General features: G+C 39.3%; 1 protein-coding gene across 2 annotated transcripts; it reads left to right on the top strand.

Moving 5' to 3' along the window:
* Positions 1–1,603: 1,603 nt before the first annotated feature.
* TMX3 (thioredoxin related transmembrane protein 3) lies at positions 1,604–25,343 on the top strand. Of its 2 annotated transcripts, XM_083746987.1 has the most exons (16): positions 1,604–1,780; positions 2,863–2,917; positions 5,408–5,447; positions 6,239–6,362; positions 6,719–6,764; positions 7,103–7,183; positions 8,403–8,502; positions 9,601–9,678; positions 12,326–12,392; positions 13,597–13,695; positions 14,532–14,589; positions 15,870–15,923; positions 17,940–17,996; positions 19,916–20,045; positions 20,378–20,446; positions 22,010–25,343. In XM_083746987.1, the coding sequence occupies exons 1-16, from the start codon at positions 1,726–1,728 to the stop codon at positions 22,274–22,276; spliced, it is 1,380 nt and encodes a 459-aa protein (XP_083603113.1). In that variant the 5' UTR covers positions 1,604–1,725; the 3' UTR covers positions 22,277–25,343. The 2 variants fall into 2 exon arrangements, 1 of the variants encoding a protein (XP_083603113.1); XR_014566205.1 differs by lacking the exons at positions 17,940–17,996; positions 19,916–20,045; positions 20,378–20,446; positions 22,010–25,343 and having other exon boundaries at positions 14,532–14,816; positions 15,044–15,896.

Genomic DNA, 25,343 nt, shown 5'->3' with positions numbered 1-25,343 from the left:
TCACCAGACAGAAAACTTCTCAGATCAAATACATTACAATGTGCAATGCAATACAAATGCCAGGACATGTTACACAATATCCATTAAAACGTTCAAATAAGCAGGATTTCTTCCCAGATAGTAAGAGAAATCATTAAATCATGACTTACTTCTTCTTCTCAGATGTGAGCTATAAATCATATGAAAACTTCCCTTCAATCCTCTCTACCCTGAATTCAATTGGTCTTTCTTGATTCAATTTATTTTACTACAAGCACATCCATTACTTTCTCAAGGTGGCATCTTGGCAGCAATATGGCTAAGGAGCAAAGTTTGTTCTGTAGGTTTAACAGTACCAGCTTAAGAGCCTTTGGAACATTCTTGCACTAGGTCTATGAATCTACATAAATTAGTGAGGGCATCCCTGTTGGAGGTTCATCAAAAATTTTGCATTTGAAGGGAATGTATTAAGAAGTCTATTTGTAGATATACTTACTACATGTCATTTGGACGTTAGAAGAGATTATTTTTTTCTTTCCAAATCCAGCATTCTAACCTGCAATGTGGGACCTAGACTTCAGAGGAAAGCAAGATAGATCAATTGAGGTTAAGTGCAGCATAAGCTACCATGACCCATCTTGAACAGAGATAACTTGGCTCATTGTTCTTCATATTCAGAAATTCTGTAATGGGTTGTAGGTGGAGCTGCCTTTGACTAAGGTACTACTGGCCTGGCTATAAGGCATATATTTTTGTAGAGCTGTGCTGGATGCCTGTCTGTTTCAGGACATGATTCAAAGTTCTGGAACTTATCCATCAAAACATAAGTGACCTGAGACCGGGTACCTAAAAGATCACCGCCTAACTTATGGGTCTGCCCAAATATTACTTTCCTTATCTGAATCCTTGCTTTGGGCCATCCTGCCACCCAGCTAAGTAACTCCTAGCAGTACAACAATCAGTGCTCTACAACTGTAAGCTATAAGTGGTGGAATTGCAATGGACTGATTCCACTGGACTGGAATTGCTGGGCTAACTTTCAGATCTCATGCACGTGCGTGTACATTAAATTGATGATGGAAGGCATGAGGAATGGGCAGTATGTTAGAAGTATGCGAGCCACGTTAAAACCGAGCCTGGCCCAAAACTTCGCGCTCGACGAGAAATCACAGGCGGCCAAAAACCCGAACGGGCACCATCTGCCAGCGCCACAAGATGTCCTTCTAACATAACGAATGAAGGAGCAAACAGCACGGTCCGCTACAAACCAAATGGAAACACTTTTACCGCCCCAAGGCGCTTAAAGTTTTTAGAACGGATTAGGCTTTTGTAATGTTTCGATGAGGGGACGTGCGGGTGTTCCGGATAAAATGGAAGTGGGGGGGAGTTGGGAAGTTCTCCTGTTTTGTCGTCTTCGTCACAACCTCGGCGACGTTTCTTTCCTCAACCCGCATGGCCCAGAACCGGCCCCGGACCGAGTGGCTCCCCCCGCCGCGGGGGTCTCCCTCGCCCCCCTCCTCCTCCTCCTCCTCTCAGGCGCGCCGAGGCCTTGCCGGCAACCAGAAGCCCCGAAGCCGGAGATGGTGGAGCGTCGCTTAGCAACCGCCCCTCCCGCTTCCAAACAGCGGAGGCAACCGCTGGAGCCGGAGCCGCCGGGCGCATGCTCCGTGGGGCCGGGCGGCGGGGTTGTGGCTCCGCTTCCCCTTCCGGCCGCCGCTTCGCTTGGGTCCACCAGCTCCTGTCAGTATGGCAGAAGGGAGGAGAAGAGAGCGGCGGAGGAGCCCACTCCTGTGGGCGGCAGGTAGTCGCCATGGAGGAGGGAGTGGGAAGTATATGGCGGGAGTGGAAGAGGGTCGGAAGCTGCTCTGGGGGCGGCCAGGGGGCGGGTGGGTATGAATGGAAGGGGGGGGCAAGGGGTTGCTTAAGGGCCGAGGCTTCCCCTGCCTGCCCGGGAAGGGAAATGGCTGCGAGGGTGGGCTGCTGCTGCGTGAAGGGGAAGGCGAGGCCGTTCAGAGGCGCAAATGTCGGGGGCGAGGCGCGTTTTGGGGGACCCCGTGGTGGCCACCTGCTGCAGTTTTGACAAAGGTCTGGGCCTCTTCTTGGAGTCTGAGGAAACGACGCCCCACCCATTGGGACCCACAGAGGGGCAAGCGGCACATGGCACCTGCTGCCTGCTTGGCCATAGAAGCAAGTGGCGGGGGTGTGTGTGTGACAATGGGCAGCTGCCACTCTCTCCAGCTTCTTCCCCATCTCGGTTTTTGTAGGAAGTACAGTAGGTGAGGGCGAGAGGCAGCTGTGCCTGTGTTTTTTTTAAAAATCTTCCTCTCTCTGGGTGGGATGGCAAGGAGGATGGAGCCAGCAGGCCTGCCCATAAAGAGCAGGTGGGCTGGGAATGGCAACAGCTGATCCAGCAAGGCCTCCTCTTGCTTGCTGTCTTTTGTGTCTTGGCCAGAGGTGACATAGCGTTGAGGACTCTGGCTTTATTTCTTCACTGTAAAGAGGAAGGGGAAGATGTGCAAGAGGGGGAAGAGTTAGCAGTACTTTGCCACTCAGAGAGAAGGCGGGGAGGGGGGGTGAACAAGCAAGCAGAGTTGTTCTTGCCTATATATGCATCCTATTTGTGCCTTTTCCTCTTGGCTTCTCAAGGAGACAGTGAGCGAGCAGGTAGAGCTTCTCAGGGAGAGAGGGCAATGGTCAAGTGATCATCAAATATCCTGAAACATTAAAACAGGTGGAACATGGTTTGGGGTTCATTAGAACTGGAGAGAAGTAAGACTTAGGTGGAAGCTAATTGTAGGGGTGTTGTGGAGGTGGGATAGACAAGATATGAACAGACATTAGTATGCATATGTGAGACCAAGATAAACTCTCTTTTTTTGGTAGTTGCGGCATTTATTTTGGTAGTTGATGCATCTTTCGTGGAAGACTTAGACGACTCGTAAGTATGCAATGTTTTTATTGTAGATGATGACTTTAGACATTATTTGAATCCATATATCACATGTAGATGTTTTTCTGGTATTCATTGGCAGATCACTTCATGCAGCATGCTCTTCTTACACATGAGTATGTTGCAGAGTCCAAATGCATAAAAGTCAGTCACCTTGTCATGCACACATGGACCTTCTCTGTGGTAGGAAACAAAAAAGAAAAATAAGAACCTATAATGTGTTCAAAAAGAAATGGGGTTGTAGTGGGGGTGAGCTACAGAGAGGAGCAGGGAGGCAAAGTCCCTTTGTGCAAGCAGAAATTCACTTGTTTGGTGTGGGATTCCATACATAATTTCTTGCCCACATTGCTGATATTTAAGAGGAGAAAACTAAACACAAATCAGATGCAAGAATGCTTCCTGGCACCTGACTGCCCTTGTGGATCCTGCCACCCAATGCTGTTTCCTCGCCTTGCCTCTAGAGTGGGTTAGCCCTGCATCCACTATTTTTTAAAAAAATCACTTTGCTAGCAACTGTGAAGCATGTTGCAATCTCCAGTGACACAGCAACAAACTGTCAGAAAAGTGCACACAATGTGAATGTCAAATTGGGTTGGTATTGCCCTTTCAGCAATTTACCTCCACCAGCTGCTTGGTGCCAATAAAGCTCATCAGAAATATCCCATCTCTTAGACACTTAGTTAAGCTGCTGACCCAACTTTCAGACTTGCAGAACAGTCTGGGCTCAGATACTGGCTTCATCAAAACTGTTTCTCTGTCTGGTTTTGAGTTACAGGCATCTAAATAGCCATGTTCCCTCTATTATTATTATTATTATTATTATTATTATTATTATTTATTAAATTTGTATACTGCCCTTCATCTGAAGATCACAGGGCAGTTCACAACAAAAATAAAAAATGAGAACACCAAATAATCAAACAAAAACAAACACAAACCAATAGCCGCCATCCCCATCCCCCAAAACACATAAGCATTTCAGATCAGGGCTGTGAAGCAGGGGGATGGAATTTATAGCTTTTCTTTTTTCCATTTTCCCTTTAAAAATTGCCCCCCCAAATACTGCATGTTATAGTATTTGTTGCTTGCAACTGCTTTTACAAGGGGGTGAGTGTGGGTGTGGGCACACAGGATACTAGTCTCCTTATCTTGCCTAGTTTGTCTATAATTTAAATATAGAATCATAGAATCTTAGAGTTGAAAGGGACCCAAAGGGTCATCTAGTCCAACCCCCTGCAATTCAGGAATCTCAGCTAAAGCATCCATGACAGATGGCCATCTAACCTCTGTTTAAAAACCTCCAAGGAAGCAGAGTCCACCTCTCGTGGGAGTCTGTTCCACTGCTGAACAGCTCTTACTGTCAGAATTTTTTTCTAAATGTTTAGTCGGAATCTCCTTTCTTGCAACTTGAAGCCATTGGTCCTTCCATCCAGAGCAAGAGAAATCAAGCATGCTCCCTCCTCCATGTGACAGCCCTTCCTATATTTGAAGATGGCTATCATATCTCCTCTCAGTCTCCTTTTTTCCAGGCTAAACATACCCAGCTCCTTCAAGCACTCATAAAGCTTACCTTCCAGACCCTTGATCATCTTGGTTGCCCTCCTCTGCACATGTTCCAGCTTGTTAACATCCTTCTTAAATTGTGGTGCCCAGAACTGGACACAGTATTCAAAGTGTTGTCTGAATAAGGCAGAATAGAGTGGTACTATTACTTCCCTTGATCTTGACACCATACTTCTGTTCATGCAGCCTAGAACAGGGTTAGCTTTTTTTGCTGCATCATTTTGTATTTGTTTGCTCTTACAGTAATGAAGACCCAACTGAAATACATTTGACTGGTTAAAAAAAATAACTTGTTCTTACTGTTGTAATTTTAAGTTTGATTTATATTGCATATATCTTGCAGATTGCATGCTGCACTTTTACATATTAAAACACTTTAGAAATGTAAGAAATGGACTGTAAAGTAACAGAATAGACAAAGTAAATGTTGTGAGCTGTATATATAGACTATGCCAACAAAATAGTGATGTAGCGGTTGTTTACCTTTATAGATATCAGATAACTAATCTGTAATTTGTGTTGACAAATAATTAGTTGACCTTAATCGCATGCTCAGAAGCATCATATCCCTAGAACATGTTAACCCATTTTAGCTTTTTAAGCCTCTTACAAATTATTTAAGACCTATTAATTTTGGTGGTGGTTGCTACTATTACTAATAATAATCATATTTTCTTGTATTGCTTAAGCGCATAGGTAAAAACATTTTTAGTGTGGTCGTCGATATTTGTGATCTATTGCTAGTCCACACAATAATGGTTATCATGAAGGATGGGAATGATTTATATTCTGTTAACAGCAAGGTATAAAAGAGTCTTCAGTAGTAAAAACAAGCTCTTCTCTTGCTTTTGTATTATTTTAATAAAATGCAAAATACTTGTCAAGCATATTTAATCAGTTATGCTTCTTTCTTAGGTTTAAAGAGAACCGTAAAGATGACATTTGGCTTGTAGATGTGAGTATAACAGCAAAAAAGCAAAACAAACAAACCCCACACCACAAAACTATTCAAAAACAAATTTTATCTCTGTTTAAAAAAAGTTTCTACATTCATGCTTATCTTAATTTCCATGGAAGAAAAAAATAAGTTATCAATACAACACAATACAATGAATTATACTTATCAGGAGTGGATTCTTATAATACATGAGGGTTTAATGTAGGTACTCATTGCTGTGTGGCCCTAATAAAAAAGATTCCATTGTTGAAAAATCTGGAGTACAAATGTTAATTATGTTGATGGGCAGATAAACTCTTTGTAATGATATCATAATCCAAAAATTGCTTTGATTCAAGTTGATTGCATACAATTTTGCTTTGCATGTGTGTTGTATCATATATAAAAAATAGTAGTGAACAATATGCTTAACTACTGCACATTGAAGTATTACCTGGACAGCACTGTTAATATGCAGCATTTTAAAGACATAGATACATGAATTTTTTGTTCGCTTTTATTTATTTTTTCAATTAGTATAATTTTTGTTGAGTTTTTAATTTTCAGAATAAATGCCCTGTAACTGAATTGATACTCTACTATCCAAGCAGATACTGGAAGAATTCATTTTGTTGTAGAAGTGTAAGGAAACTCAAAATGTACTGCTAAATAAACAAATTTTGTGCGCATTTGAGAAATGTGGTAGTTTCCATCTGTCCCCATGGGTGGTTTCATATACAAGTACATGTTTAATAGTTTCTCCAAAGACTTCACTGGCTATGCTTATTTTTGTGTGTGTGTGTTCTCAGTTTTATGCACCATGGTGTGGCCATTGCAAGAAGTTGGAACCGGTGTGGAATGAAGTTGGTAAAGAGATGGGAAGCACTGGTTCACCAGTCAAAGTTGGGAAGATGGATGCAACCTCTTATTCTAGTAAGTGCCTTAGTAAGGTCTTCTGATCTGTGTTAGAATTTATACTCTTTGAAAGTAACATGAAAGCCAGTAAGTTAACCAAACACATATAAGCAAATTCAATGTTGGTACAAAGCTCAGTGGGGAACTTGGCATGGCCTCTTGGCCTCTATTCTTTCATGGAAGGATGCACATCATCTGACAGACTGTTCCTATAGAAATAGGATTATATATGCAACAGTTTGTATGTTATAAAAATGTCTGCTGCTGTTTGTTTGCCACTACAAGAAATGCCAGTAATACGTTTTTGAATATTGTAATTGTATTAATTAAAAATGCCCTTTTAAATGCTTGGTTATACTACTGTTTGTTTGTAGGCATTGCCTCTGAATTTGGAGTTCGAGGCTATCCAACAATTAAACTGTAAGTAGAATTTTGTGTCTTGTATATTAAAACTTTAGTGCTTTGTAGTATCATTAGTGACTCTTGTGCAAAGTGTTCCATTCTGATGTATTGGACCATTATTTAAGTTTCTTCTTTGTTCACCACTCCTGATTCACCTAAAAGCTAACTGATGTTGTGAGAAACATCATCGCTGCTTAGCTGGCCCTCCCACTGCAGTAAGGCTATTGGAATACGTTGCTACTGTGTGTTCATAAAGTGTGAGCCCTGGGTTGAACTTTTTCCAGTTAACTGTATGTGCTAAAAGTATTGCAGTACTTGAAATATTCATCCAAGATGTTGACTATTATTTTACGTAGGTTAAAGGGTGATTTGGCATACAACTATAGAGGACCCAGGACCAAAGATGATATTGTTGAGTTTGCAAACAGAGTAGCAGGGTGAGTATTTATAGCGTCAGTTTTGTATGGCATGTGGAGTGGAGAGTATGTGGCAACAGTTGAATGTGGGTGACTTAGCCCATGGTACACTATACAAGCAAAGTGGCTTAATGTCATAAGACAATTGATTACAGTATGCTGAGGTAACTCATAATTCTATTTCATAATACATAAATAAATGTATATAGAAAGAGTGATTCTGTGAAGTGACATCTTGACTTCTAAAATCCATCCAAGTAATGTGTTGAATCTAGCATGCATGCATGAGCCCTTGGATCTGTTGCAGGTATCATATTCCACCACCCCCATGCCTCTCTAAACCGTCCTTTAGTTTTCTTTACAAAGCCTTTAGATTTCAGTCTTACAAACTGTTCACATAGCTCAGCCCATGAATATCCTGGTCTTGACAGGCAGTATGATTACATGAAAAGATTTGTCACCCAAAGCCGCTTGTTTAATAAGTTATTAATATATGTGCTTGTCATTCCAAGGTCAGTTCCTTCTTATTCTGTCAGAAGGAGGGGGGATATCTTTGTTGTTGTTCCAGAAAATTTGTGAGATAGAAAAATTAAGCAACAGTTGTTGATTAACTGTCAGTTAATAGCAGCACTTTTTCCAGACATCTCTTCTGTGCCTTAGTCGGTAGTAACCTATAGTTGTCACAAGACGTTAAGATAAAATTTAGCCACCTTATTTCACCTTATTGTGATGTCTGCATGGAACTATTTGGACTTTAGCAGCTATTTCTTTAACAAATGTCTGTGATCAATTCCTAGAAGTCTTACAACATCTTGAAAAACATAGCTATCATAGTAGGAAACACTGGGAGAAAATACATCTAACAACATGATGAAATTACACTACAGTTCTTAATTAAGTCTTTAAAATGTTTCTATATTGACTCTAGTAATGATGCAACTATAGAACACAGTTGCTGAACTGGAAAGCTAGGATAGGATGATGTAACATTTCCTAATAATTATTAGATGCTAGATGCTAGCATGATTTCCCTTCCCCCATTTAAAAAAACAAGTCTTTATTTTGCTTGGTCAAGGCAAATGTTCACTAATGATTTTCATGTGTTCAGCACTCCTGTATTGAGTTCTCATTGGTCTTAGATTTAAAGGTGTTTAAAATTATCAGTACAGTACTCAGAGACAGCAATTGGAAGCTGCTTTTCTTGCTCCCATTTATCTGTTTTCTTTATTTTATTCTTCAGGCCTATTATTCGACCCCTCCCTAGCCAGCAGATGTTTGAACATGTGCAAAAGAGGCATCGTGTATTTTTTCTTTACATTGGTGGAGAATCTCCACTGAAGGTTTGAAACTTTATTTAAATTATTCCAAAAGAGTATTACGTTTTAATGCATGCTTCCTAAGATTGTTCTGGTAGCTGGCATCTCAACCCTAAGTAATTTCACCAAACCTGCAAGGGTACTTAAAGTTGCAGCTTTGGGAAAATAAATAAATATATATATTTAGTGCAGTGAGGTAGATATATTTAGAATTGTAGAGTTGAATTTAATGATGCTATGATGAGAGAAATCAGTGTTATTCCCTTGAAGAAGAAGATTCCTAGAAACTGAGTTGTTTCAACCCTAAGTAATTTCACCAAATCTGCAAGGGTACTTAAAGTTGCAGCTTTGGGAAAATAAATAAATATATATATTTAGTGCAGTGAGGTAAATATATTTAGAATTGTAGAGTTGGATTTAATGATGCTATGATGAGAGAAATCAGTGTTATTCCCTTGAAGAAGAAGATTCCTAGAAACTGAGTTGTTAATCTCCTGGAAGTACAAAAATGGGCCTGTGGATTGTGCCTTTGGGATTTCATACCATAACTTACCCTGCAAATTGGAGGAATGGTGTGGGAGGGAATGGACGAATAGGAGTGCTACTGTTGATGCATGACATCATGAGGATCAGCTGGCAGTAGACAGACACATTTACGTAGCATGACTATGTTGAGACACAGTCACAAGTACTCAAGGCCGGGGTCGGGAACTTGAAGCCTAAGATGTTGCTTTCAGATTAGTTTTGTGGGGACTGGGGGGAGCAGAGAGGAAGAGAAACATGAGGGGAAAGGAAGGGGGAAGCTAGAATAAATGGAGAGATGAGAAATTTAAAAATTTCCTCTGCAAGTGATCAGTAGCCATATGCTAAGAGTGATCTGTCCCTTCTTCGGCAGCCTCCTGGGAAGCAAGGATGGGTGAGAGAAAGGAAAGGCTGTTCCTCTATGACTTCAGGCCCCAACACCAGCATGCAGCTCTCAACCCAAAAAGGTTCCTTGCCCCTGCTTTGGTGAATGAGGAACCAGCATTTAGCAGTGAAATAAGCAACATTGTATTTTTGTTTTGCTATGTTTATTATGAAGATTGAGAAACTGTTTTAAAATGTCTATTTGTATTTCCACAGGAAAAATACATAGAAGTTGCTTCCGAACTAATTGTTTATACCTACTTTTTTTCTGCCTCAGAAGAGATACTACCTGAGGTAAATTTATTCAAGAATATATGTAAATAAACACTGGTAGATTACCATTAAAAATGTTTGAGGTGGTGGTGGTGGGGTGTTTACATGTTTTGTTTTGTTTTGGTATGCTTTACATGAATGCAAGTAAGAGTTGTCATTTGAAGTCTTTCTCCGCAATCGGAAATGAGCCATTTAGGTGTGACAATGCAATATGTCCAGTTGCGGCTTTGTGAAGTAGCCACAGCTGGTAAGGCAAGGCACTGTTAAATTTCAGCTCCATTGGCTGTGGAATCAGCACCATCTAAATTTAAGAAGAGACTCTTATTGGGCACACAGTATGGTTGCACATGTTCTGTTTAGGTCTGTCTTTCCTTGAGGTCTTTGGAAAGGGGGGTGGGGCTGATTCCGGTTCTGATTTTTCTTTGTGTGCAAGGTAGACATGGAGCTGTTGGGAGTATAATTCTGTCATGTTCTTGTTGCTACTTGACAAGGGAAAATGGAAACAGAACAGCTTCAATCACTTAATGGGAGACCATGGGTGATGAAAGTGATTTGTAGAGGATAGGATAGTAACGTTTACTTAAATTATTGCAGTGGTAAGGCTGGAATTTAACATCATGCCTTGCCAGACAGAACAGTCTCCCTTCTCCTCCTCCTGCATACTGTTCTGTGGGTTCTCCTGACACACCCAAGTGGATTTGTGGGATCAGGAGTGTAGGAGCGAAAGCCTCATTGCTCTAGTGAAAGCCTTTGCAGTGACTTTTGCTAGCACACCTCGTTAGTAGAAACTGGTCCTAAGTCTTGATAATATTTTGTATCATTCTCTCTCTCTCTCTCTGTGTGTGTGTATATGTATATGTATATATATAGAGAGAGAGAGACCCAGTGTTCCTTTACAGTTAGTGTTGCTCATTCACAAATCTATGCTGTAGTGCACTTAATATAGTTAGATCTCTCTGATCCTAGTTTGCATTCTGATGCAAAAAGAAGTTTAAAAGATGCATCCTATACTAGTTATATTTGGGAAGGAAATGTAAATACTTTACCAGCCCACTTTAATACTATACAATGTGATTTTCCCCATTGTGCTGTCATTGTTTTGGGTGGCAGATGTACTATAAGAGTTAGATCCTCTCATGAAGATGACCACAGTGGTGGTGGTGAGGTTCAAGGTAACATTCAAAAGGCAATTCCTTACATTTTTATTCTTTGACAGCATAGCTGCATTATTTCGTGTGTGTGTGAGTGAGTGAGTGAGTGAGAGAGAGAGAGAGAGAGAGAGAGAGAGACTTGTATAACTTTAGGGCTTGGTGCACAAAAAGCAATGAGGCTATTTTCATGTACACAAGGCATCATCTATTGTCTCTGCTGGCTTGCAGTTTGTCCCACTTTGTGCTATTTTTTTTACTATCCTCAGGGTTTGAAACTGCAAAAAATAGGGACAATAGAATTTTAAATTATCTAGATAATAAAAGAACTAAGGCCAAAATCCCTTTAAAAAACAGGTTCTCATTTTTAATAGGAAAAGTACACCATACTTTTACACTAGAATTTTTCTAGAAGTGTCAAGAACACCTTACTTGAACATAGGCATTGCATATCTATGATATAGCAAACAAAAATCTTAACATTTATTCACCAGCTAGCTTCGTTATGTAATACACAAACAAATCGTTACAGATACTAAACTGGAAAATCAAAGCTAAATTTCTGATTTGTTGAATAACCTGAGGTACAGTGGTACCTCAGGTTACATACGCTTCAGGTTACGTACGCTTCGGGTTGCAGACTCCGCTAACCCAGAAATCATACCTCGGGTTAAGAACTTTGCTTCAGAATGAGAAGAGAAATTTTGCGGCAGCGGCGGGAGGCCCCATTAGCTAAAGTGGTGCTTCAGGTTAAGAACAGTTTCAGGTTAAGAACGGACCTCCGGAACAAATTAAGTACATAACCAGAGGTACCACTGTACAAAAATAAAATTTCCTCATATCCAACCTCCTTTCTTAACAGAACATTTCTGCACACAGTTTATTTTTTGGTATTGTCAGTTTTCGCCTTCAAAAATGTTGCCTATATTTTATGTCATCCAACTGGGGAAAAGAGATTGGGAAGAATATGTGCATCAGAGGTGCATGGTCAGTGTATTAGGTTGTGATGCTTACTCTTAATTTTATGTATGACTTACAATTTATATCCTGCCTTTCTGCATATAGCACCCAAGGCAGCTTACAGCAATACAAATGAAAAATATAATGAGCCCAAATAACAGAATGAGAAAGCAAATAGAACCCATAAACCAGTCAAAGAAACCAACAGATGTAACTTTTTAATTTACAGGTCATCTTAATATATTTTGATGTGACGTCAGCTTGACAAGCCAATGCTAATTTAAAATTAAAATCTTCACCTGTTTAAAGAGAGACATTAAAGAGGGTGGTGATGTAGGCATCTCTAGGCAGGAGACGCCATGGTACTTTTCATTTCTTTTTTTTACACCTTCACACTGTTTGTTTTTATTCAGTGACTTTGGCATTTTATGAATATTTATAAGCCACTTCATGATCTATAACTGAAAAGTAGAATCAATAAAAAAATTGGAAAATATAAATGTATCCTGAAAGTTTCTTTGTGCCATTAAAGTGTTTGCTTTATCTTTTTTATCTTTCAGTATGTGACACTCCCTGAGATGCCAGCTGTTATAGTTTTCAAAGATGGAACTTATTTTGTGTATGATGGTAAGTTATAGATCAAGAGTAATATGTCAGTAACAGGTAATGGATTCCTCCCCCTGCATTTTAAGGATTCTAGCCCTAATACGTCTCAGTCTAGATGCTGTTACATACTTCTCAAAAATATCAAAATGTGTGTTGATTGTGCACAGTCTTTGATAATTTAGAGATGTAAAAGCAGTGCCATGTCGGCTCAAACTGTGACTGGCATCTCTGTCAAGTGCTTCAAAGTAGGTTGTTCCTCGTATTTATTAATTATAAACAGGCACTCTGTAAGTTTCAGTTGTGCACATGGTGCTTTGCTAGGCCTGGTGTATATTTTAATTCCCTCCCACAGTTTTCTTTTCCAGTTGACTTGGGATTCTATAGCTGTTCTGGGGGTCCCTTCCCATTAATATTTTTACCTGAAGTTGTTGTTGGTCTGGTAGTTCTACAAAATTTGAAGTTCCCCAAAGTCTGCTGACACCTCTTTCTTCTTCCTGGATGTTGCCACTTTGGTTACATGTGGGTTTGGATTCAGACCTACTCTTCCATGAATGGAAGGGCTCCTTCCGTTTATGGAAATGAGTCAGATCCAGTAGAGGCTGCATCTCTGCTTACTGAAACTCACAGTGACAGAAGTGGGAGACGGCTAGTTGGGTGGTTGTCACTTAGCTGCACCACCTGTTCTGAAGAGTACCTCAATCCTCTGCAGCAGATTATAAAGGGGGCTGCCATTGAGTGGGACAGTTGGCTAAAATTGCCTTTCGCCTACAGAATAATCCATTTTTGAGTTCCACTCTGAGCAATTTTTAGTCCAAACAGTAGACTGACACTTGGAGAAACAGTATGCTCTTAGTATGTCCAACCAGTAGATCGTGATCTACCGGTAGATCCCCAGCTGATCCTCGTAGATCGCAGGATCCTTATTGTGTACAAAAGTAACGGGGGGAAAGCTAAAAAAACTCTGTGCAATCCTCCCTCTGAAACGCTCAACAACTCTGGGCACTTCCTTCCTAAAAACCACTCAACAACTCTGGTCAATCCACCCACCCCACACACGCTCCTCCTCCCTCCAATGACAATGGGTAGATCACTGCCAGTTTTTTTATACTGGGAGTAGATCAAAATCTCTTGGGAGTTGGACATGCCTGGTATATATGATAGTGTTAGAAGAAGGCATGAGCATTTTATTTTTTCTTTCACTGTCCCCCCCCCCCTCCTTTTAAAGAATATGAAGATGGTGATTTGTCATCCTGGATAAGCAAGGAGAGATTTCAGGGGTATCTTAATGTTGATGGATTTACTCTGTATGAACTTGGAGACACAGGTAAGATGACCTTCCTTCAGAAATTAATTGTACGCTACATTAACACTTTTGTATGTAAAGCCAGCTGCAATTTTAAAAAGCTGCTTTATGTTCTGCTATGCCTGGGAAACATCAAAGGTTTTTATGGATTATGGATTTTCCACTGATGCATGTCCTTTCTTCAGATCCTGCTTGAATGATGCCAAACATCCACACCACTTCTAATGCTAGTAATCAGCACTCTTCAAAACTCCCTTCCTATGGAAAGCTAAATCTAGGCAAGATCTCCTCTCCCAGACATGATAACTTTCCGTGGGCAGCAAATTTCAGTCTTGTAATCCCCCACATATTTTGAAATGGGACAGTTCTCCTGTAACAGTAACCTACTTGAACAATGAATTATTATAGGTGATAGGCATTGTGTAGGACACACAAAGAATAACTTCAGAAGAAAGTTTAATAGTAGTGATGGAGTTTCCAGCTTAAATACTCTATTCTGCTCCATGCCTTCCATCAAGGTATGTTGTAGCTTGTGTATCTATAAGACCTTTCCATTTGAGAAAGTGCTTTGTGGTTGAGGATGAGTAGTGTTTTATTTTCAGTAGCATTTCCCATTTCTGGAGCATATGGCAATGCATATGGCAAATGCATATGGCATATGGCAAAACCTGCATTCCTGTACCCGTGAAAATCTACGAAAGCATATATATATATATATATATATATATATATATATATATATTTTAATGGTTATAAGATAGCTGTTCTGTTTTCTTTGGGGATGGGAGGTTACTTAAATAAGAAGCATCTTTCTGTAGACATATCCTAAATTTAGTTCTATGTCTTTTGCTTTTTAGGAAAACTTGTGGCTATTGCAATTATTGATGATAAAAACACTTCTGTTGAACATATTAGGTATGTTGGTGTGTATACGTGATAAAACATAACAAACTATTTAGAAAATGACACCTCTTGAACATCATGCTGCATGAACCCTCCTCTAATCCCTAACTTGTCTGTTGTTGGACTACGTTGTTTAAAAACTAATATAAAAGGAAGCTGCACATCAAAAACAAGCCATAGGTTTATTCAGATATTATTAATAAAGGGGAAAGGGTATGGTCCTATGTACAGTTACAGTGGTACCTCAGGTTAAGTATTTAATTTGTTCCGGAGGTCTGTACTTAACCTGAAACTGTTCTTAACCTGAAGCACCACTTTAGCTAATGGGGCCTCCCGCTGCCGCTGCGCTGCCGGAGCACGATTTCTGTTCTCATCCTGAAGCAAAGTTCTTAACCTGAAGCACTATTTCTGAGTTAGCGGAGTCTGTAACCTGAAGCGTATGTAACCCGAGGTACCACTGTACTAGGAATTAATTCCCGCTGAACTCACCATTCATGGGATCAGGTTTCCCTTTTCTTTTTTTCGCCAATTTTTTTTGATTTTCCAAATTATTACAAATTAAACGAAATTAATTTAATACAATCTCATTTTTTAAAAAAACCTGGTTTCCTATTCCGTTACAATCTATGTCCAAGATGCATCTCCACTGCTCCATCCATTGTCGCTTCAGTCTCTAGCTGACATCATTTCACTTGCCATTATTGTCCATTCGTTCAGCTGCTCTCTTATCACCCTTTTAATCAGATAGGATTGAGCTGTATGTCATACATATGAAGCTTCTGTATTGAAGGGCACAGACAAATACAGTCATACCTTGGTTGTCAAATGGAATCCGTTCCGGAAGTCCATTCAACTTCCGAAAATGTTTGAAAACCAAGGCACGGCTTCTGATTGGCTGCAGAAGCTTCCTGCACTCAATCAGGAGCTGCGGAAGCCGCGTCAGATGTTCGGCTTCCAAAGAACGTTCGCAAACCATGGCGTTTGGAAGCCAAAACAGACAAGTACCAAGGCATTCAACAACCAAGGTATGACGGTACTCGTATAGTATGTAGTGGCACAAAACTGAGTAGAATCTGGATTTCTTGTAAATCGGGAGCCATGGAGCAGTCTAGATGCAATGACCATTACCGTACCTTGGCCTTCATAAAAAGGCTTTATGCTTATGTACTCTCTTCTTATCTCCATGGCCCAGTGTGTTTCATTGCTGAATGTACAGCAATGCTGTACAATACTATTGCTGAATAGATTCTGTTAATATTTGTGGAAATACTGTGAAATGTTTCTTTTTACAGGTTGAAGTCTATTATGCAGGATGTTGCCAAAAATTATAGAGACCATTTTCATAGGTACATGCATATATTTAATCACTTGTTAATTGTTCCTCATCGTGTGTTAAGTGGGTTGAATAAATACTGCAAATTCTAGTAGTTTTGACCGTGACAGTTAACAAATCCATTCATAATAGCTAGGTAATCTTAAGACTATATACACAAATTGCCCACATTTAGGAGAAAAGTAGTAGAAACTAAGCTTTAGGGATTGCATATGTTTTGAAAATGTGTGTGTGCTGCATTTTCTTTTAAAAAGACTTTTAAAATACCCTAACACATGTATGTCACACATTTGCTCTCTGGCGGAGCACCTTCTGATGTCAAGATAGACTAGAAACTAGGTTCTTCACTGAAAAAGTATACATTCACAAATAACTGTAATGAGATATAAGTAATATTGAGATGGAAAAGCTCTTTCGTTTTATTAGATCTCTAATATGTGTGCAGATCGGTTTACCATATTGACATCAATTGAAAATACAAATATTAGCTCATGCAAAGCAAGATACTTTTGCCTTTTTAAACTTTCATATATATGAACAGACTGCCAGATCCTTAATGGCTGTAGCTAGATGTTTATCCTGGCACTACTTTTCTGAGAATAGTTTCCTGGTCCAAAGGGACCAAGGTACAGGAGATAGCAAAGCTGTACAACAATGTTGCTACCCATGGGTTTTGTTCAACTAAGGGCAGCTCTTCTGGAGGTTGTCAATTACTTGTGCGCAAATGATGAAGCGTGAGAATGGTTTAGGGGAATGCAGAAGCAATCTAAACAACTCTCACCTTTTTATCTAAGACAGTGCATTCAACATTTACTAGGACAGTTCAATTCTTTACCAAGAAAAAGGAAATGTGCAGAATTAATTTTGTGTACTCCATATTCAGTTCCTAATTTTTAATTTTGTTCTTGTTGTGGGGAGGAGCAAGGGGTTGTGCTAGAAGGCACTGGAGTGCCCCCTCACATTCCTGGCCACTACTAGTAGCATTGTTTGGCCTCTCCAGTTTCTTAGGCTCCAGTAACTCACAAGGACATAAGATCCAACTGTTTAAACAAAATATGCACACAGTTCCATGCTTTTGCCTAGCTAAGGGTTGCATCCAATGCTCTGTTAGCAGAGTTCTGCTTGCACATTGAGGCTTCCATTTCCTCTCTTCCCCCTGTGTATTCACAAAATCTGCACACATAGGAGAGGAGGAAGAAAGTGTGTTGTGTGGGCAGAGCTGCAGCACTGGATATAACCCTGTGTTAGCAAGTCCTCCTCACAAATACAGTTGCTGAAATTAGTCCATTTTTTATAATTTGAAGTAACTACCATACACAAGATTCTAGCAGTGGATAATTCATAGAAGTAGAACACCTGACCTCTTGTACACTGCTTTGGAAGAGTTGTACTAAAGGGTGGTTTGTAACTAAAATGAATGGATTAGATACTGCTTTAGAACTGTTTGTTTATTGTCCACACTTTCCACTTAGCCAAGAAAATATAGTGGAAATAAAAGTGCAGGAAAGTATAAAATGTGATTAATTGGTATGATCTATATTAAGAGGAGAGCATCGCTAGAACTTTGAAAAGTAATAAGCATGTTAGGAGTGATAATACAAAAGAACTTTTTGTTGTGGGTTTCATGCTAAGTCACACATCCCTTAAATCAGGATCCCTGATTCCCCCACTCCCCATGGCTTGATGAGAGTGCCCTAATAACAAAAGGTGATTTAACACCTGACAGAGTTCAGGTGAAGTAGCTGTTACCACTGATCAGTGTGGTAACAGTAACTTCCTTTAAAGATACACTTTCCCTGCCAGTCAGCTGATTGGCTCTGGGAGCAGGGATTCAAAGGAGCTTGCTGTAACTGCTGATCAGCAGTTGCAGCAAATCTGTTTGGCAGAAGCAGTTTCGATTCAAACTGCTGCCTCCAAATGAGGAACCTCCAAGTTTGCCTCCAAGTTCTCCAAATACAGATGGATACAACTTGCTGTCATTTTTTTAAAGTTAGGTTTAATTAACAATTTGTGTTTTGACTCTTCACAGGAGCTTCCAGTTTGGCCATATGGATGGTAATGAATACATGAATAGTTTACTAATGGAGTAAGTATGTTTTTGAGATTTCATGCTGTTAATATCATTTGTGTAGCAAGGTTTATATTTTGAAACTCTATTCTTGTGTTTGCTGTAAGCAGGTTACAAATATCTGTAGAAAGAGAGCATATAAACCTGGTAGATGTGTGAAAGCTGATCAGTACATGCATTGGTTTTGCACAGTGTAGGATGAGATACTCTGCCCAGTGATTGCCGTCACAAGAATGGATTCAGCATGTTCCCTTCATGAAATCACTGTGAACCCTGGAAATTTATCATATGAATTGTCTGTGCCAAAGTTACACACTTGTCCTAATTTTATGATTTGTACTGTTTTGTGTGTGTTTGCATTTGTGTTTAAAATAAATAGCACTTGGATATGGCCCTTCAATATGCAATAAAACCATTTTACTCTTAAAGAGAACACTTTCATTATATATAAAACCTAGATATTTAAAGTTTGTATATAACTTTTTCCACTAGATGGCAGGATGGGATAGTAAATGGAGAGAGAGAAAAGGCACATAAATGGGAGCTGAACATGAAATACACACACACAGACACAGACACACACACACACACACACACACACACACACACACACACACACTGATGCTTATATATACTGTGAAATGATTACACACCATTCAGGAGAAAAACATATTAGGAACTTACGACTTTGTTTTACATGCTTGATGGATTTTGAATTTCAGCTATTGTTGCTGAGCTTTTGTGGCCTAGAAGAGGCGTATCAAGCTCTCAAATCTCTCTTTGAGAGGATTCAGAAGGGCAGCTCCGGGTTGTGTTCCATTGTTTCAGCAGAGAAATAACCCTTATTGTTCCTGAATAGAGGCTCAAATTACACCAAAGCTTAAGGCTTCGAAGATTACATCTGATACCTATGTTTCCCAGTAGAAATGAGGCCATTCCTGCAGATCAGGCATGTCCAACCGGTCGAAAGCTCAACAACTTTGCTGAAGGCTCCCCCCAAAAAGCTCAACAACTTTGGTCAATTCAATGGGTAGATCACTGCCAGTTTTTTTATAGTGGGATTTAGATCGCAGTCTCTTGGGAGTTGGATATGCCTGCTGTAGATAATGAGAAACCATGCTTAGCTCTCCTTGGCTTGGTCTACTTGACAAATTACAATATTATTCCAAATGTAGCCTGTAGATATAGTTGGCAAAAGACATGCTGCTGGAGACTATAGCAAATGGTACTTTTGGGCATGTTGTAGAAGTTAGTAGCTAGCTACAGTGGCAGTCTAGGGGAATCAGATTTCTATCTATCAAGGTTGTCTTCATTCTGCTCTAGATACCATGACTTGCTGGCTACTAGTATAGTCTTCGAAAGCACGTCAAAGTGCAAGTAGATAAATAGGTACCTTCCGGCGGGAAGGTAAATGGCGTTTCTGTGTGCTGCTCTAGTTCGCCAGAAGCGGCTTAGTCATGCTGGCCACATGACCCGGAAGCTGTCTGCAGACTAACACCGGCTCCCTCGGTCTATAGAGCGAGATGAGCGCCACAACTTCAGAGTCGTCCGCAACTGGACCTAATGATCAGGGGTACCTTTACCTTTAGTGTAGTCTTGTCTAGATTCACTTGTTGTATCTGCTGTCCCTCCTCATTGTTAAGCATTGGGAAAGTGGACTATGAAACCTTTGTCAGAAGCAAGATGGTTAAAGCTGAACCTTGTATGATTTTTCAGTGTCTAGGAATGTGGCAAATACTCCTACCACCACCTCATTTGGTTTTCCTGCAAGAAATGAGTTGAATCACTTGTTCAGATACTATAGATAGGATAGTTGCAAAGTCAAGTTGCCAAGAAGCTTTTATAGTTCTTAGGTGCTCTATTAATAAATTAAATGCTGAAAACTGATAGCTTTTTTCTTTTTTTAGTTCCTGACTTGTTCGATTTTACTGTTTCAGTGATCTGAAAATTCCCACTATAGTTGTATTGAACACATCCAATCAACAGTATTTCCTACCTCATAAAACTATTGAGAGTACTGAAGATATGGTTCAGTTCATTAATGAGATCCTGGAAGGCACTGCAGAAGTAAGCCTTTCTCTTTTATTCAAAATCTCTTTAACCAATTCTTGAACTGCTCAAAGACCTAACAGTTTGTTGGCTATCTTACTTCATTTCTGTTTTCTGATTTGAATGTGCAGTACCAATGTTCCTTGAAAAACAAGAATCGCTGGAAAGAACTAACATTAGAGACAGCCTGGGGACAGGTCCTTGCAAGGGACCCCAAGAATGTCACAAGAAAAGAATTTCCCCCTTCAATGGAAAAAAATATATATCAGACTTCATGGTGAAGAAAGGTGGATGCAAGCTGAAATATAATTGACTAGTGCTAATGCCTGTTTTTACCTTTGAAATTTTAGGCACACGGTGGAGATGGAATTCTTCAACGAATCAAGAGAATAATTTATGATGCCAAGTCTACTGTAGGAGTAAGTGATGTCCCATCTCTGTTAGATAATGTCTAAACGTATATCAGATATAAAATAGGGACAGTGCCTGCCAAACATCCAGCATATTAAGGTCCTCAGGTTACCCATCCTAACATCAATATCTAATTTGATCACATGATTTTGGGTGCTGGGTTCTGTATTTTAAAGAAGTTTGTTACAATATATCTGCCTTTTGAAACACACATCTGGGCATCAGGAATCCATATCAGCAGTGTTGCTTTTGGCAATTTCCCTTAAAAATAGCTCAAAAACTTCACTTTTTAAACATTTATTTTTAGATTTCTGGCAAAACTTTAAAAAGCTCATGAACTTTGGCTGAAAAAAAGCTCAATAACTTTTCTGTCCAGATTTTCACTTTTTGAATACGCCAACCCTAGCTTAGACGGAGAGATGGATCACAGAAACCCTTTGAAAATCAGCTTCCCTCTTTAAAGTGCTCTCCATGGAGTCAAGCAATAATCCTTGTGTTGACTGCTGCCATGAGTTTCCAAGACAGTGATAGCTATTCCCAGCAGCTGCAGGCGTTGCGTGTCAAGCCCCGAAACTCACCCCCATGGAAATAAAGACACAAAGGAGACAGAATTTAGTTTAAAGTTTAATGGACAAATTTAGGCTACAACTTTATTGAGTACACAAGTGTGACTGGTATTGGCTTAGGCATTGGTATCTAATGACTATAACTGGCTCCTGCCACCCAGCAGGTAGCCTGCAAAGCGTAAACTACCAGCAGAGGGAGCTCCAACAATGGCTATTGACTGGTGCTCACCTCTGGGGTTCCCGGGGGTCCTGGCATGGCCCTAGCTCCACCCCAGGCTTTGGCCGAGATCCAAGCCCCCGGATTCCTTCAACAGAATACCCTATCAAATGGAGGGGCAGAATACCCTATCAAATGGATGGCCACACCTCCCCTCCCCACATTCCCCTAAACCAATGCCTAACCACCAAACCTTACGAAGTTGTGACGATTCTAAGAGGTAGGCAAAAACACAGCAGCCGCTGCCAATCTGCCACATTGGGAAAAAATCCTACCCGGCCCCTGTTCCAAAACAGGAGTCCAAAGCAAGGTCTGTAAATATCAGAAGCTTTTAAATGAAAGACAAGTCCTACTAAATGCACACTCCTATCGACGTCTGTGCAAAAGCTTAAGTCCCATTGAGTTCAATGAGACTTAGCCCCATGTAAGTGTTTTAGCACTGTAGCTTTAGTAACATTTGCTGCTTCTTATCCACTTAATATACCGAATGCCGACCTTTGAGATTTTCACAACCGCCAACTTCATCGGTACATAAACTCCCTTTAAAATAACATCTTTAGGTGAGCGATCTCCACTTGCCTGATGCTTCCAGGAACTGTTAAGTACGTAATTCCCACTGAGTTTTTCTGCATTTTATTTCCCTCTGACTTACTCTTTACAAACCCCCTTCCCCAAAACCAGGATAACACTCCATATATCTGATGGACCGTATTTTGTGAAAGCTTATGCAGTGATATATTTGTCAGATGTTGTCGAATTGTCACTAACAGCTAACCATTTCTCAACAGTCTGTTTTCAAGAGTTCCCCCCTTCTGGGCTGCTTTCTCTTTGGTCTACCACTGGGTGTCATCAGCATCATGTGTTACGGAATTTGTATGGCTGACTCTGATGGAAGATCAGATGAAGTGGAAGCATCTAAGAAGGAAAGTACAGGGCGGGAACTGACTGATGAAGGCACTGAGGAAGAACAAGAGGAAGAAAACAGTGAGAACCGTCTAGAATTTCCAGGTGGCGAGCAAGAACAGAAAACTATATTTGAAAAGAAAAAAGACTAAATTGCTTAATTAAAAAAAATGTAGAATTTCAAAATATAGACTTATTTATTGAATTCATCTATTTACCTGTGACCTTCAGAGATGATGAACTTTTTGTTTTACATGCATGTGTTCCAATTGCTTGGCCATGAAGAAGAATGAGTGGAAGTCTGGGTTTCAGAGTCCTTTACTATCTTTATCCTGCTGAAAAGAATTCAAATTAAGGGATGTATATATGAGCTATTTTACAGTGATGCACACAGAAGTTTTCTTCTTTATTTTCTAGCTACTGAGAACTGGTTAACAATTATTTTAACTATGTGGCCAAAGTAAATAAAACATTTAAAAAGGACTGCAGGCATGTTCTCAGCCTAGAGTGAAATTTGTAAATGGGGAAACATACCTTTGGGACATTTCATAAATGCTTTTAAAAATAGTTAGTATTGCTTTGAAAAGCAATATGTACTTCATTTTATTTCATTTTTGTTTTTTTTATAAAAAGATGTAAATTTTAGATAATCTGTTACAGAAATCTCATGGCAGTGCTAAACACAGGTATTGCAGTCTCTCTTTAGTTGTTTTTTATGCAATTTTAATATTCTTCAAAGTAGTATTTGCTTACTGGGTCCATTTGCTATTGCATTATATTGGTCCAATATGGTTCATTATTAAGAAATCACTTCTGTATTTAACTTAAAAGGAAAAAACCTTGCTTTTAGATGAGATTTCCCCTAATCTTGACAAAACTGAAGGTTTCATTTGCTCATGACAAAATTAGTGGAATATTTTTTTCTGTGTGTCTGCTGCATGATTAATGACAAGTGTTTCTTTAATATGCCAAAATATTTTTAAAGGTGGGTTAAATCTTGCAACAACTGTGACTTCTGCAAGTGACAAACACATAAACAAATATTTTATTGGCTTGTTATCAGTGATACCTGCATTTGACATCTCAACTACATGTTGATTGGACAGAGCAATTTAATTATCTGAAGGACTGTTAACACTTATAGAAAAGGGGGGTATTTGTCGGTGCAATACATTTTCATTAACTGTTAAATCACATAAGTCATCTCTAATACTGTCCCTTGACATTGAAAGCAACTAAGCTCTCTCCAGAGTTAAGATCTCAAGGGATAAGCTATAAGATGGTGTTTGGAGTATTGGTACCATGGTGATTACCATAGCAACCAAACCTATGCTGCTCATTTTCAGAACTACGGCTGTGTCACATCCAGTTGGAAAACTGAAAAATAAAAGCTTCCCAGCTTGTGAGTCTTGGTAAAGCAGTTTGGTGTAATATGTATGGCTACATATGTACATTCTCAAAAAAGAAATTTTAAGCTTGGATAAAAAAGTTTTTAAGGAATTAAGACTAGAAGGTAGAATTTTATATCCTCATGAAGATAGGGAAACCCTGTAGTACTTTAAAGCTAATCAACTTTCTAAAACATTCCAAGCAAACAAATTCGATTTACATAGTTTTGTTATTTAGAAGGAAATTAAGCTGATAATAACACAGCTGTTTTGAAAATGCATGGGTTTTTAAAGTAGGGTTCTCCTTGATAAAAATGAATGTTGCTTTTCAAAATAGGAAGAGATGAGAAATGGAAAAGTGTTTAGCACTTTCACTGACAGTTGTTCTTTGCCCAAAGAATAAATTGCTGAGATTTAATTTATACTTACCAGAAATATTCTAGCTGTGACAGTTTGGCTTTATAAAGAAACTTTGTTCTGGCTTTTGTTTAAATTTAAACCAGGTTGTGTTGGTTCTGAACACTGATAGAAGTTATAAATGGTATTTTGTTTGAGGCAAGGTTCAACTCTTGTCATGTCATGCACATTTGGTTTTTCACATAATCAAGGTTTTGTCCAATGCTGCAAAACTCCCCTATGCTTTAAGCGTCAAAAGCATAAAATGAGCTGGATTTTTAGGACGGACAGAAGAGTTTTTAGACTGTACCAGGATAGCATTTCTATTTTGTTGGTGTTATATGTTGTTTACAGAAGTAGTGAATGTCAGCACAAGAAATCTGAATTCATCTACTATTTCAGACGACTTATTAATTTTTGTGTTCTTATTAGCTTTCTTTTAGATACAAATAACAGCTACATGCTATATAGTAGTTTTTCTAGTGCTGAATCTTGAGAGAATGCTTTCAACAACAACAAAATCCTAGCATTTATACCAATTTATAGGATGTTAAGCAGAGTTAGAGTGGTTTGGACAGTGGCAGTTAAAATAGGTGTATGTTTGCCATCCAGCATATGGAATGTCAAACTCCCTGGTGTTTACTGAACTCAAGTGTACTGCCATTTCATTTCAGCTTCATAACATTGCAGTTAAAGTAGATTTAACTGAGCATTCCCCCTTTTATGTTGGGAATGAATAACTTGCGGTATAAAACAAAATGACTATTTTTTTTTTCATCATGTAAAGAGCTCCACACAGTCAGGTGTCTATTTTAACTTGAATGGAAGCGCTCCAATTTTATTTTACTTTGTTGAATTTATCAGCTGTAAATGTGGGGGGTGTGTGTGTGTTTTTTTTTTTTACAATAATAAAACATTTAAAAGTACTGCTTTTCACTCTTTGGTGCTCTATTTGCACATAGTTTGACATATATAATAGAGGAGATATAGAAGAAACTGGGATCAGACCAGCATTCTCTTTCCCACATGACTTTTGAAACCCACAAGATGACATTGGCCGCAGCCTTTTCCCACTGTTGTTCTCCAGCCATTGGCATTCTAAGGCCCACTGCAACTGCTGCTGTTAAAGGTAATAATGAGCCATCATAACTGGTAGCCATTGTAATAGCCTTATCTTCCATGAATTTGTCTATTGCTCTTTAAAAGCCCTCTAAGCTGGGAACCATATTGTGATAATAAATTTCATATTTTAGCCATGTGAAGAATTTTGTATGTGTGTGTACGGGATTTAGCATTATTGGATGATCCAGGTTCTAGTATATGTGGCAACCTCTCTATCCACTTTCACCACACTATGGCATACTTTTATACAACTTTGTACTGTGTTTCCTTCCCCTTACTTGAATTTTTCCTAAATAAAAGAACCCCAAATACA

Source organism: Podarcis gaigeae, assembly GCF_964106915.1.
Source record: "Podarcis gaigeae genome assembly, chromosome: 7".
NCBI classification, from domain to species: domain Eukaryota; kingdom Metazoa; phylum Chordata; class Lepidosauria; order Squamata; family Lacertidae; genus Podarcis; species Podarcis gaigeae.
Note: the sequence above shows the minus strand (reverse complement) of the source record. Positions and strands in the feature narration are given on the sequence as shown.

Bases quoted from the DNA above. Each gene is read 5' to 3' on its own strand.
- TMX3 (XM_083746987.1), top strand. From the start codon at position 1,726: ATGGCAGAAGGGAGGAGAAGAGAGCGGCGGAGGAGCCCACTCCTGTGG. The intron at 6,363-6,718 runs GTAAGTGCCTTA...GTTTGTTTGTAG, and splicing joins GGATGCAACCTCTTATTCTA to GCATTGCCTCTGAATTTGGA. The intron at 9,679-12,325 runs GTAAATTTATTC...TTTATCTTTCAG, and splicing joins CAGAAGAGATACTACCTGAG to TATGTGACACTCCCTGAGAT.